The 14,944-nt window shown below is 35.1% G+C and overlaps 2 protein-coding genes across 2 annotated transcripts in view; one reads left to right on the top strand and one right to left on the bottom strand.

The window, feature by feature from the left end:
• Positions 1 to 14,944, bottom strand: part of LOC142352995 (large ribosomal subunit protein uL16-like) — a 130,215-nt gene that overhangs the window by 67,416 nt on the left and 47,855 nt on the right. The gene's annotated exons all lie outside the window — the stretch shown is intronic.
• Positions 12,279 to 14,944, top strand: part of LOC142352993 (uncharacterized) — a 52,494-nt gene continuing 49,828 nt past the window's right edge. Inside the window, exon 1 of the mRNA XM_075405163.1 lies at positions 12,279 to 13,414. Coding sequence (XP_075261278.1) covers positions 12,985 to 13,414 — 430 coding nt within the window. The 5' untranslated portion in view covers positions 12,279 to 12,984. The remainder of the gene's footprint in view (positions 13,415 to 14,944) is intronic.

Genomic DNA, 14,944 nt, shown 5'->3' with positions numbered 1-14,944 from the left:
GTATTAAACGTTTAAAATAAGCTGAGCTTCAGCCCGAGCAAACATAAAACAGTTTTCAATAAAAAAGACGCGCAAGAAAGCAATGTACACAACAATTTCGACTAAGTTAAAAAAAATATAGAGTCATTAAATCAAAAAACTTCTGGGACATTTAAACTTACAAAGAACTTCGACAAAACGTAAACTGTGTCACACCAATATTTAGGGATGAAAAATTCAAAATCAGCAAAACAACTAGACCAAAAAATTGGAACACATCATTGAGACAACATGGTGCAGCTTGTGAGTGAAAAATTGGTTTATCTAGTTCAACGATGATTTCTACGGAAATGCAATTTTAGATTGTTTAATTAACCAGTGTGCTCATTGTTTTTGTCTGGGGTGATCTTGTATGAATTAGAAATTTTCTGTTTGGCACAATTGTTTAGTTGTTCACCGTTGTTGTGATCTCCGAAAAGGGCGGGTGGGGGAACAACAAATTTTGGGTTCAATTTTCAATGGTCAAGTTGGATAGGTTCGGATAGTTTCGGCTTGTTTCCCAATACAGTGGTGAGATTGTAGGTCTGGATCTGGTGTAGGTGAGTTTTAAATAAGTGTAATTGTAGGTGTGTACCTTGAAAGCTAACAGTATCGAGCTTTGAATTGAAGGTGATGAAATGACTATATTGAATGAGTGATTCCAGTGTGATTTTGAGAGTAAGCGTTCAAAATTAGTTACTGATTCTTGTGGCGAAATATTTTGGTTACCACCGATTTTTGATGGAGTAGGCGAAGAGAATTGAGAATTAATTGGATCAGAGATAGAGGTGTCTGAGGTAAGACTAATATCATGTAGTGTGTCGTTTATATTTGAAACAGTGTGAATTGGCTGTGGTAATCCAGAAATACTGGTTTTATCTATGTTTGCAAAACTCATAGGTTGAGTAGAGAATTGTGGTGTGCTTGAATAGTTTATTAATTCAGGCTGTGATGTTCGTGGTGGAGCAGGTATAATAGTTGTTGCTTGAAATGTTGTGTTGGCGATGAAGCCTGAGTATGGCAATAAAGTCTGTGTGGTTATTTGGTGTTGTTCTTGTTGTGCTTGCAATTGGTGTATTTGCACTTGTTTTTTATAGGTGGATATGGGATTAATGATTGTGGGGTAAAGTCGGAGGAGTGTCCAGTAGGACGGGGTCTATCTGCAGATATGGCAGTTGTAACGAATGAGTAGAGGTGTTTTTCGGTTTCATGTGCTTGTTGTTATTCTAAAGAGTTTAAATGATGACTTTTTGGGGGTCGATTGTTTAGTCGCTTCACTGTGTGAGCAACTAGGTGATTTGGATACGGGAGGAGCACTTGGATTAGTGTTTGATTGTTGATTAGTGGACGCAATTGTGATTTTAATCTCTGGCCCAAAGTGGGGCAAATATCAAAAAAATAGATTTTATAGTCTGTGGAAGCTGGAACAACGATTATTAAGAGATTTAAAATAGGTAACTAATTGGGATTGCTGCGAAGAGTTATTCTGGTGGGATGACACTGTAGAGAGATGAGATCTCAAAAATCAGCAGAGAAGACTGTTAACATTTCTGCGATTGTATAATCTTTCCTATCGAATGAAAAGTTGATGTGTGGATTTACACTTTCATTTTGTGAGCTGTGGTTTTGCGAGTTTCTGGTTATGTTCATGCGACCTAAGAAGTTCTGAAATATGTTTTATATCGTATGAGGCTGGGATAGGGTCAAGATTAATAGTGTACACAATGTCTGTATAGAGAAGTTCAGATAATTTAGTTGTTGTTTGAGGTGGAAGCATTGGGAGATAGAAAAGAGCAATGTGTTTGTTATTAAAATCTCTAATATAAAAAACTCATTCACAACAAGTGTGTGAATACAATATCTGGTCTAAATTACAGAAAACTTTTACGGACTTGTTTGGGTTTGAAATTCTGAATATATTGGAAAGTGTCAGCGTACGAAGTTGTGTTAAATAATACTTCAAGTCTGTGTTATAAAGTTATTTGAGTGCCTGTTTTTGATAGAGGTTGCAGTGAACATTCATTACTGTGAGACTGAAAGTGAGAAACTGTGTTGGAGTGATGTTTTCGTAAGCTGTTGAAATGATGCTTCTTGGAGCTGCTTTTGGTTTACTGTCATAGCTGTTGTGAAAGAGAGTTAAGGACTGTACTGGGAGACAGTTTTTGTATTTAAATAGAAGGAAGATCGAAATTTGAGAATTGCGAAGGACTTAGAATTTTTTTGAGTTAGAAATAAGTGAAAAAAGTGAGAAAAGAGAGGTTTGTAGAAAAATTGAAGTTAAGAGAGTGTAGATTGAGGTTGATTCAAGAGAGAAGACCGAGAAAGAGAGAAAAATAGGTTGAATAAGGGACGGACTGAAAAGTGATTCTAGAAAAAAATGTGTATCCTGATTACAACCTTTTCTTCGAGGGAGAAAAAGTTACCGAATCATATATTGGTAAATAAATGAGATTAGGGAGTTCTTCCCAGACCGAGCCGTGGGTCGGTGGTTAACTTAATTTTTAGTTAATTTCTTTATATTATTTTTGCGGGGTATGGCATGTAATCCCCTTCTTTCCATTTCGCGATGGAGAGGTTTCTGTGGTTCTGCTAGGGTAACAGGTGAAAAGATAGTCCATGTGCTTTATTTACTATACTAAAGAGCTTGATTACCTTTCCCGATAAAGTAAAAGTATTACAGGGGAAACGGTTGAAGAAACTAGCTGAATTATCCCTCTCGTATAAGAGAACGAGGGAATTGTAATTTTAATGGAGTTGTAATTACTAGGTTTTTAGTGAGTTAGGCTAGTTCGTGTTTGGCTAACGAGTGCGAGAACAGTAATTTTTTGTATTAAATGAGTGGTGTGTATATGATTTATGAATACGCTGCTCTTGGAGCCGATATTTTTGATTGTGGTATGAAGATTCTATAGTCCTTTGTCGGTTGACGTCTAACACGAGTGTTTCCTGTACTGTAATTTTCCGAGTTATAATCGTGTTTTTCAGACAAATTACAAGGTGGTAAGGGGAAAGGTTCATTAATGAATTGTTTGTCTGATTTGTCGAGACTAAACGAGACAGATTTTGATTTAGTGATAGTCGGTTTTTTGGGACACAGTCGTTACAAAAAATTATCAGATAAGTATTTCTCCAGTTGTTCTGGAACAAAAAGCTTTTTGGGGTAATATGGTACAATATTGTTTCTATGGCGAGTGATTTGCTTTCCGGAGAAATCTTCTAATTTATAAGTAACTAATGTGGGAGTATCAAATCTTTTGTAATGTTCAATTTTTTTGTGGTTGGATCTTTTTTTGATAGTCCAATTTTTAGCAGCTTTATTTACAATTAAAACATAAATGTTAACTATAGGTAGATGTGTTGTTCCGAAACGGCAATTTCTGAACGTGCGTAAATGTTCATTTTGATTTAATTAATTGTGGACTTCATTATAAACTTCTGAGTGTATTTTTCACGATTTAGAAACCAGTGTGCAAAAGTTCCTTCTGTATTTTTTTTAAAATTTTTTGTTATGACCAGGATGATCATTGTGTATGTGTTTGGGGAAAGAATTACAAGGTGAATTATGCGAAGATTTACAAATTCCAAAGATATCTGTAGCGGAAGATAGGTTGAATACTATTGGTTTTTTGGGCTTTTGGCCGAATACAATTTCATATGGCGATAGATTCATATTTGTTCTAATATGTGAATTCAAAGCAAAGGGAAAAGTTTTTACTTTTTGCGACCATGTGCCGTATTGCGATTCAAAAAATGTGCGGAAAATGTGTTCAATTGGCGATTACTGTTCTCAACATGTCCATTAAACCGTAGCGCCTAAGTCGTTCGTGGCCTAAAATTTACATTATACATGCGACAAAAGTGTGCAAATTCTCCGTTAATGTATTCATTTCCATTATCGGCTACTAAAACGTCGGGTATTCCAAATCTGACAATCCAGTGGTCAAATAATACAGTGAATTCAATTTTTGCGTCCTTTTCGGAGAATGTGTGAAGGCATCTACAATAACATAGACATAAGAATTTCCATCCGAAGGCGGAAGTATTGGGCCTTTTGTGTCCATTGAAATACGGTGAATGAAGTTTGATTAAACTTCTAAAATTGGCTGTTGTTGGGCCATGAGGATGTTTGGTATGAAATTGCTCGTTTGCCATTTCAAGCAATCTTGTGTAAATATTTCTATTATTGTTTTAATATTTGGGAAACAATAACTTTCTGTTATTGCAGCATTTGTTTTTTCACAGCCGGGATGGCCTGTAAGATCGGGAGAGTATGCAACATGAGATACTGTTAATAGCACAGAGAAGGGAAAACAGAATTTTGGTGAATTAGTTTCTTGTAAATAATATAAGAGGTTATTACTTTCAATTTTACTTTCATTTTTACTTAGGTTCTGGAAACGTTGATAGTAATGCAATAATCGTTTGTGTGCTCGGATCGTTAGTGAAGGAGTGGTTAGTTTTTATGTTTTTTCCAAAAGAGAAGTTGTCTGATAACCGGATCTTGTAGTTGCGTTTTATTTAAAAGTTATCATTTGTTTCTGTTTTTTCTTTGTAAAAACCATTATAAATTTCTGGGACTTAGGTATGAAGTCAACTAGTACTGGGAGTGAAAATTTAATAGCATTTGTTAACTTATGTTTTTGTTTCATTTGTCGAGGGTGACGTCCGTGTGTTGTACGGTAGGGTAAATTTCTAATTGTCATTGGTCTTGTTTACGGTGTTTGATTTTGTTTTGTTGTATTTGCTCCAAGGCCTGTGCCTTAGTTTTAATTTCGTGTTACGAAACAGGAAGGTAGAGATCACTTTCTAATAGTACCCTAAAAAAGTTATCTTTAATTTGTAAGTAGATTGGAAGGTGTGGTGATTCTACCGCAGTGTCTGTAGTTACTGTGTTTATATATTCTTTTGACACAGTATAGTCACACTGTATAGGTTGAGTGTGTTGACTATGTGTCCTGATAATTTTTATAAAATCAGGGATCGCAACCGTTCTAAGACGGTGTTCGTCTTGTGTTGTTATCAATAATGAACGACTCAATAAATCCGGAAGCGAAGGATTTTTTTCCTTCTGTCCAAACCATGTGTTATTTGGAAATTTCATTAACTTTAACTGAAATTTATATACACTGTGGTTTGGTTTGTTCTTTTGTGTCAACAAAAATAAAATTGGGTTCTTGTCAGTACACAAAATAATAAGGTGTTGTGACCCTTGAATGAGCAATTCATATTCCGAGAGTTCATAGACTACTGCTGAGCAATTGCGAAGAATGGTTGAAAGTCTAAGTTCTGTGGTTGAAAAAAGACAGGAGTTTGCTGAGTTTAATTCCATTTTTCCATATCGGTTTTTTCGGAGGAGTGCAGCTCCGATTCCGTAGTTACAGATGTCGCATAGAATATAAAAGCGTTTTTTGGAGTTAGGAACATCAAGACGGAGTGTTCCATCCATAAGTTCCTTTTTTACTGTATCAAATTTCTTTTGTAGCTCTGGAGTTCATTTGAAATCTGTTGTATCTCGGAGTTAGAGATGAAAAGGTCTCAAAATAACTTGTAAGTTATAAATATATTTTGAGGTGAAAGGGAGAGAAATCCAACGTAATTTTGTCCCTCTTTTTCGTTTTTCGTTTGTAGCAATTTTAAAAATCCATCGATTCTGGATTTTGGTAGATGTATGTGATTTTTTTGAATTTGGTGTCCCCAAAATATAGCTGAATAGAGAAAAAACAAAGATGTATCATGAGCGGTTTGAGGCTTTCAATTCTGAGAATTTTGTTATATTGTTCAAGTGTTTGTAGCATTGTGTCTGTTGTAGTGTCTTGTATATAAAAATCATCAAGGAATGTGATAATTTTATTTTTGCGAAACACTGGTTTAAAAATGGAACTGATACAGGACAAAAAAGATGCTGGGCCGGTGTAAATGCCATAAAATAGACGTTTAAAGCAGTATTTGTTGTCCTGCTATAGCAAAATTTGTGAGTCGTTGTGATGGTTTATATAGCGGCATGTAATTATATGCGCTATTTATATCGGCTATAGACAAAATTGATCCTTAATACGTGTGAGTATTTTTTGCATTGGCTCTATGGTCCAGCTGAATTTTGTTTTGTCAATCACTGTGTTCAATTGGCAAGCACTAAAACAACTCTTTTGTGATTCTCCTTTCCTAAGGATAAAGACTGGATCAATGAAAGTGTTTCCCATGGTGAGGGAAACTGTGTTAACAGGTGCTATGATATCAAACAGTGTTAAGTATCGAGTAAGTGTTGTAATCGGTCTTGTAACTGAAGAAGGATGCGAGTTGCGCGCCGTTTTCTAAATACCGCGGTTGCTTTTAGATTTAATTCTACTTTGATTTTCCCTACATCGACATTAGACGTGGCATAGCATTGTTTGAATTGTGTGAGAAGCTGTGCTAATTGTTCATACTGTTTTTGTGTTAATTTTGTGTGTTCAAAATTGAATATCGAGAGAAAATTTTTGTCTCATTCTGTGAATTTTGAGACATGGAATGGTATAAGAAAACTTTTCTTGTTGTGTTTTCTTTTCGCGCTTTTGTTGCTTAGTGAGTTCTAAACGATAAAGTTTCTTCAGTGTTTCCGATGTACCCTATTTATTGTAATTTGAGGTATAAGCATCCATAAACTCTTTGAGTTCGTTGATGCAGTATTTCGTTGTTTGTAAATCATTAAGTGAAATATCTTGCAGTGCATATCAAATTAGGCCATTTAAAAGTGTTAGTGGGTGATTCAAAGTTTTTTTTAGTATTTGAATAAAGGATTGGTAAAGACATTCAAGATTCTTAATATCTATAGTAAAGAAAACATATCTTTGCGGAGTGGTGCGAATGAAAATCAGATGCATTAAGAATAGTCCCGTTTGCATATTTTGTTTTACATTCGTATGCAGTTAAGGGATAAGTTAAATTTCTGTGTTCAAAGGGCTGAAAATACAGTGAGTGGTCAACAAAAAAGGGGAATAACCGTGAAGAGTATGGATTTATTTGATTGAGGAATCAATAAATTTCAATGCTTTCGATTCATAATGATGTTTAGTCTCCAGTGTATGAGATGAACACTGTATCGACTCAAGGTATTTTTTAAGGATGGGTGTTCCTAAAAAATTAAATTTTGTATTTGATACATAAAAGACGAGGGTAAAAGTAGAGTTTCGTAGTGTGCAGTTTTCTGTTACATCTGGTTAGAGAGTAAGTTTAACTGTGCCTTTTGATTGTAATTTAGAATTTTTTGTTGCTTAGAGAACAAATGTTGATATTTTAGTTGCAACTTGTGATATATTTTATTTTCGTTTCAATTATCATTATTGAGTACATTGATTCTAGCTCCCGATTTTAATAGGAAGTCAATTTCAAGGTGTGGTGGAGAAACTGTTTTCGTATGATCATGTGTATGTTGTGTATATATTGTTAATGGTAATACGCAAATATTACTTTGAATTGATGCAGAAAGAATGTAGTCTTCTGTGAGGTTGTTACTTTCCTCTTGATAAAGGAATTAATCGTCTTGAGTTTCTTGATTTAATTCTAAGAGCAAATCATTGAATTCTTTTTTGAGAATTTGTTCTTCTAAGACGTTTTGTGTTTCTGTATTTTCTGTAATAGACACTGTGTCGTCTGTTTGTGCCTGGTCTAAAATTGAGTTAATACAGTTTTTCATACTACCAAGTGGATTATGGGAGAATGGTCGTCGTGGACGATTTCCATCTCTATTATAAAAAAGTGATTGTGGTCTAGAGTTGTTTGAGCATGCATTATGAGTGTTATAACTAGATTTCTTCTGATAATTGGAGAGTCTTTGGTATGGTGAACCATTTCTACTTGGTGGTTTAAAATTACTATTATCGTAATAAGGTTTCGAATTTGAATGTGATGATTTGCTTGGACTTCTGTGTCTTGAAGTGTAACGGTTTTCTCTTCTGTTGCTTCTAGAGCAATGAGAAAATGGTAGTGGTTTACCGGTCATACTATTTGATGTGACTTGTTTGTTTGGATGGTTTTGTTTACCTTTCATTGCCTGATAAATTTTTGAAAATTAGGTTTTTAAAATTGTTTTGTGTATCTTTTATCAGGGTATGTAGAAAAGTTGTGTCCCGAGCGTGAACAGTTTTTTTTACAAAATTTTAGGAAGACTGGTTTCCTTTTAAAATTTGGATCATGTGAGTACTTTTGACATACTACGTTAATCCCATGTGCAATATCCTGTTCCATCATATGTATAACATCTACTGTTTGATGGTCAATATCTAGAGATAGATTATTTATTGATGTAGAAAGAGTGGACTTTGTGTTTAGTTTGTAGCTATCTATGTGTATTCTTGTGATATCTTCTTGAAGTATTTTTTCTACTAATTGCGCAAAAGGAAGCTGTGGTTCCAATGCAGTGGATTTGTGATTTGCAATCTTTCTTAGATTTATACAGGCTAATTGTTGCTCAAGTTTTTTGACGAGTGCGTCATTCATTTGTTCATTACGCATATCTGGAGCCTTATTAACATATGCTTTTCAAGTCATTTGTTTCTTTCTGAGTGCTAGTGTTTTAATTTGTTCACCAGATGCACGTGTTATGCTTTGCAATAATTGTTTCGCTCGCGTTTGAGATTTTTGATTATCAAATGTCTTTTGAAATTCACGGCAAAACGCTTGTCAGTTCTTTTTTTATTTCTATTGATAAGTGTGAGTAGCATTGCTGTGGCGGGCTCATTAGAGCCGTCTCTAGCTTGGAAATCCGTTTCAGGATCCAAGTTTCATGGTATGGTTAAACAGTGTGATCTGATCCTGATCTCATTACCATATTTGCTGTGATAGCGTTTAACAAATCTTACGTTGTATAAATAGGGCCAGTACTATCAAATGATCTTAAACACTGTTGCATCGGTACTGAGCCTCCAAAATAAAGATACATTGTTTGTGTATTTCTGCGAACTACAGTTGACGGTGTTTGTGTAGAAGCTGCCTGTAGATAATAAGGGGTCGGAGCATTTGTTATTTGTTGAGTATTCTGTGAATTAAGTTGTCTAACGAGATTTACTAATTGTTGTGGATTCATTTCAATAATTTGGTAACTTGTCAGTGTTGATTGTTTTGAAATATTCAATACAACAAATTCAGTGTTAAAATGTAAAGAGTGTTGTCTTTGTAAGCGTGGTAAAGGTGTGTTTACAATTGGTAAGTTAGGTAGAGTTGTGTTTAATGGATCCGAATTTTGTGTTAATTCAGTCGAATTCACACGTTGATTTTTGTAAATATTTGTGTTATTAGTAGTTTCTTTAGCAGTAGTAGTATTATTATTTCGAGTGGTATTTTGGCCATGATCTTCAAGATCAATTGAGCTATTAACTGTATGTGATGAAAGGAGTGTTCCATCATCTAGTAATGTGGAATTAAACTCTGTTTCTGTAGTTTCTTTAGTATAAGTGTCCGTAGGTTGTGAATGGACTATGGCATCCATATTTTCTATTGGTGATGCTCCGAGAGATATATTTTTAAATTTTGGAATGTCTGTACATGTAAATGGTTGATTTTCTGCGTTATAGATTATTATTTCAAAATTATTATGATTGATAGACAAGTTTTGTATAGTTTCTGATGGTACTTCTGTAATAGTTATGAAATTTTGTGGAAACCAGTTCGGATCATGAAAATAGTGTAATGTATCTGGTAGTTTAGGAATTAATTGTGTATACTTCCAAAATCTGTGTTTTTACCAGGATAGAAATGTAAGAGAATCAAGAACCTCTTCTTCGTGTAAATCCGCGTCTTTTGCAGAAATTATGTATGTTTTAAGAGGATGAGTGAACCTTTCTACTTCTTGTCGAGCGATTTTATGCAGGCTTTCTTTTCGTGACTTTAAAGCAGCAGTATTAGGTGTAGTGGCTAGACGTTGAAGGAATTCAAAAGATGATTTTCAAGTAACACTCGCTCTATCCAAGGGTTGTATTTCTGACCATACTCCGTTCAGGAATTCGATTAGTGTATCTGATAGTGGGTTAAATAAAATGTCATATATGAGGGAAATATATGTGTTTGTTAGAGGATCACAAATTAAAAAAATCGATCCCTTTGTGAGTTGAACTCCACAGATTTCATTTATGTAGGAGAGAAAAATAGTTCGTGAAACTTGTGATGTTCTCTGGTAAAGAGAGGAGAGGCTGTTACTGCACTGCAATATAGTGATATTTCAGTTGTTTAGCTTTGTTTTGCAGTATATTTAATTCACCTTGGTGTTAATAGTGTTTCACTTCAAAAGGTAAAATTTCACGTGTGAGACGCTGATTCTGTTGTGTAAGAACAGCTAATTGTAGTTTGTCAGAGTATGTATGAATATTAGAGGAAGTTTGACCAATGGGATGGTTCATTTTATTAATATTTGTGTTTTAAAATTATTTTTTTTTGTTGGTTTTGTGTTACTTTTTTCCGAAATCTTAGAAAAAGGAAAAGTAGAAAATTATGTAAACTATTTCTAAGTTTTTTTTCTCAAGGGAGAATAGTGTATTTTGTGTGAGTTCTTTTTACGGTTATTGATTTTTAACTCACTGGCCGCACCAGTTAAGGCGGACACTAGGTGGGTTCCTTCAACAGCCCTAAATTGTAAAGAGTTAGGGCTACTCAATTCTACGCGCGAAATAGGCTCACCTATTTCTCTCAGACTAACCGACTCGGTAAAACACTGAAGGTATATTTCAATTATAACGGTGACTATTAAGAGGAACACCGGAGTCAGAGATACGCACATCGTGCAACTACTCTAATAGACTGACTATAGTTAGTGGAGTTCTCTCTATATAAAAGAGAATAGTGTCTTCTCAGTCTCTGATTGGATGGAGGTATACATCCAATATTTCTACTGCTACAGGAGGATAATAAAAGAAATTACAGCATATAAAGTTTGATTTTAGTACTTTACATCATGAACAATTATTGAACATTATTTGCAAACGCATATTACCGAGCCTCCTCGTTTCAATTATTGTTTGAAAAACTTCTGAGATTCTCTACATAAAGTAACTGTAGGCAAGTTTTTCATTCAGTTATCTATTTTCAGTTAGTATGATCTGTTGCCGAGCCTCCTTGTCCTGGTTTTGAGTCTCATTTTCGAATAGCCTAGATCTCAAACGACATGTAGAACCTGAATATCGTACTACTTTTCAGATATTTAAACTCCACCCTTTAAATTTGTTAGTCTCTGAAGCTTAGTCGCTTTTTACACAGTTGGTGTTATGGTTGTCAATTGTACATAAACTTCATAAATGGCGTAAATATTTGTTGCCGAGAGTCTTTTAAGAAGTGTGTTAATCAAACCCAAAACCTGTAAAGTTTATACTTATGCTACTCTTTAATATCCATTTTTCGGCTCCGGCAGAAGTTTTTTTCTGAATTTAGTTCACAATGGCTCTGAATTAAACAACGTTACATATTGCAATTTCGCTTGTAGAAAAGGCTTTCATTTCTATTTCGCGCTAAAGTTGCTTATATTAGATTAGTAATGTCCGAACTAAATTGACTTTACGCGTAAAGCGCAGTTTAAATTTTTAATCAGTCTATTCAAGTTTTATTCGCTATTATTAACTGTCCTCTACTTCCAATTTATGTTGTTTTAACTTTCGGAGCTCTTTTCCGTTATAGTCCCTCCATAATAGTATTTTTACGGCCATTTGAGTGGCTATAAAGGATACTGAGAAATCGCCATTTTTGTTTGAGATTTTCTGCTTAGTAGAACATCTACTTTCTGCACGCTAGCTTGAATAATGTTTTCTGTGCACTGAATTTTATCGTACAAATTTGCGTTGACAATTTCTGTTCACAAAATAAGAACGTTGAATTGAATTTTCAACCAATCACAATCCTTCATTTTAAACTATCATGCTCCAAATGTTACAAATGCTACGCGCAGTTCATATTAGCCGAAGCGAAAAACGCCCGAACAGAAAATAAGCCGAAGTTTTTCCGACCATCACAACGCTAAGTTCTGATATTACCACCAAAAATAATTCAGAGTTTTTTCTGGGTAATTTAATTACGTGTTCGGTTGTAATAGCTCTATTTCAAGTCTTACTGGGCCATTGACGAATTGTACTATTATTAATTACACCGCCGCTCAAACTTTTTTCTTCCTTAAAATTATGAAAATTTATTGGTTTAAATAATTTCGAGCAAAATTGCTGAAGTTGAATTCCTTTATCGTGTTAATTCTGCTAATTGGCATTAGTACTTTTTCGGCTAATATTTAAGTCGGTTAATAGGGCGGCCGCTGTTACAATTGTTACGCAATGCGATTGGCCGAGTGTTTAACTATTACGTAAGAGTGACTAGATGAAAGGAATTGTACCGCCGCAAAACGATCTATCTTCACATGTACACGACTGAATGGACTCTTCTGAATTTAATAATAATATTTTAATTCACGCGCAAAACGAAACGAAAGCTTACAAAACTGAAAATATAGTGAAAAAATTCTTGCTCAACTGAAAATCACTCAAAATATACTAACAAAACTCTAAAAGCAGTGAAAAAATTCATTCCAAAGCGAAAAAGTAGTGAAAAAATTTAAAGAAACGTGCAAAAAGTGGTGAAAAGATTCTTACATTTATTTTTCATCAGCTGTTTTTCAATTTGTTATCAACAGACTTGTTTATTTGGAGCTGGAAAGCACTGAAATTGTTTATTTCGGCTGCGGCTGCATTTCAATATTGAATATTTTCATTTTGTACGTATTTTAAGTGGAATAAACGCTCTTATTCTGCGTCCTTTATCACAATCTGCTATTGAGAATTCTGATCGAAAACTCCTTTATAATACTCTGTTCCAGATAAACTTATGAAAACGTTACCAGGTTTTTGTTATATTTAACCGGGTTAATAATTTGCTTGCTTGTCCAATTTACATTCATTGTGCAATTTTTGTTAAACGTTAATGTAAATTTCGAGTGTCTATTATCTGAAATTTAACATTAAAATGGCTGCGATTTTTAATCATTTTTTAATCCTGAATTTTTTGGTTATATTGTCGAGTTTTGCCGAAGCGAAAAATGAATTTTTATCCGATTCTGAGAGAAATTTGCCGTTGTATGACAAAAATGTTATTGATACAAAAAACGAATTTTTATTGAAAAAGCTGGAAAATGGAACTTCCTATTTAGTTATCCCTAACCCAAACTATAAACCCCCTACTGTAAAACCCCCCACGACCCGAGCCCCCATTATGAAACCCGACCAGAACTGCCCTTCGGATTTCGAGGGTATTCCTGTATGTGTGGGGTTACCAGGGGTGCTGACACAGTTACGTAATACCTCCTGCTGGTTCACAAAACCCCTCCAATTGGACGAACAGATGGTTGTCGTAAAACTCATTCTCTACTCGGTGCTTGTCGTCATTTCATATCTCGGTTAGTAATACAAGCACTCGCTATCAATGTTTATGAACACGTGTCACTTCGGGTTAAATTTTGCATAGTCACCCAAAAAAGAGCAATGTTGCTCATGAAAAGAACAGTCAGAAATGTTGGGAATATTAGGCAAAAGGCAGTTGAGAACAGGCCGCTGTGACGTTATGTTGTTCAGCTGCTGTTACACAGAAAACAAAATATTATTTGGCAATGTATGGTAATCTTCGGGTATTTTTTCAAGTTTTGGGTATTTTGGCTTCGGTTACGCCGCCCTTGCGCGGAGAGATCAGGCATTCTAATTGACATGTACTTTAGAGGCAAAAGCACTTGCCTCCACCCCTCCCCCCTGCACCCATGGTATCATAACAGTTAAGCTGCTCCTAGAAGCCGCTGCTCTTAGGTCTAGACTGCTGCTGCTAGTATAATTTCGAAGGACTGATGGATGTAATAGGCGTATATTGGAACGATTTGGTGTTGTTTCTTGGGCAACAATTTTTGTTGGAGAAACATGAGTTACAAAGAACACCGGTGAATTTTCGAATTAAAATACCCAATTGAAACCTGAAATCTGAAAACTTGCGCTTAACTTAATCCCCGGCTGGTAACTGCCGCTCATTTCACCTTCCAGAATATCCCTGGTAACTTCAATTCTATGAATCCCAAACACTTTCCAGAGCTAAAGTTTGTTCCATTTTGAACTGCGACTGTTATTAAGGTGTGAAGCATTTCTAGGTCACGATCCTGCAATTGGATACTGCAGTCTTCTCAGCCCTAAATTTTTGCAGATAATTGGTGTTCGCTTAAGATTAGTGGGTTTTTACACTAGGTCGCTAACTAGGTCGGTCTCGTTGGCGCTGTTAATATTTAGCATCTAAGTTTCATAGATAATCAGAAACCAACGCAACTCAAAATTATGACTAGTCCGATCCCCAGACAAGAAGCCAAAAAAGAAGCCAAATCCGGTTTTTGTCCTCAAATTGCCCAAATTTAGATTTTGAAGCAGCTAACTTAATTGCATTGTCTAAACACTAGCAGAAGTTTACTACCAAAGTTGGTGTCAAGACAATTAACCGGAGAAAGAGGTATATCGTAAGCGTAAGCGGGTTTCTTTCGCTGTAGTTATCTTAACGTGAGCGCTCGCTTAAAAGACATCGCTTCTTTCTCACTAATCATGTATCATCAGAACAAAAATGTCTGGTCTCAAAATTAAACAACATTTTCATTCGTTTTCAATCGCATCCCGTTTTATTCATATTCTTCAAGTTTTTCTTCCGAAGTTTTCAGGTTGCACTTCAAGATCTCATGGCATACGTTGGAATTGGTCGTGGTGCCCGCTCATTGAATGAGACAAGCATTTATGATATTCACGAAAAAAGGGTCCTATCTCACTGGGTAATCTACCTTATGAAAAACACTCCCTTCTCATTGGATGAGTTGAAAATCTGACAATCTGATGAGCCCCTGCTCTGTTGAAAAAATTCCCGAGATCTTCAATATTTCATCTTTTATTTGATCTAATAGTTCAATGTT

This window comes from Convolutriloba macropyga, chromosome 14, assembly GCF_964194025.1.
Source record: "Convolutriloba macropyga chromosome 14, txConMacr16.3, whole genome shotgun sequence".
NCBI lineage: Eukaryota > Metazoa > Xenacoelomorpha > Acoela > Convolutidae > Convolutriloba > Convolutriloba macropyga.
Note: the sequence above shows the minus strand (reverse complement) of the source record. Positions and strands in the feature narration are given on the sequence as shown.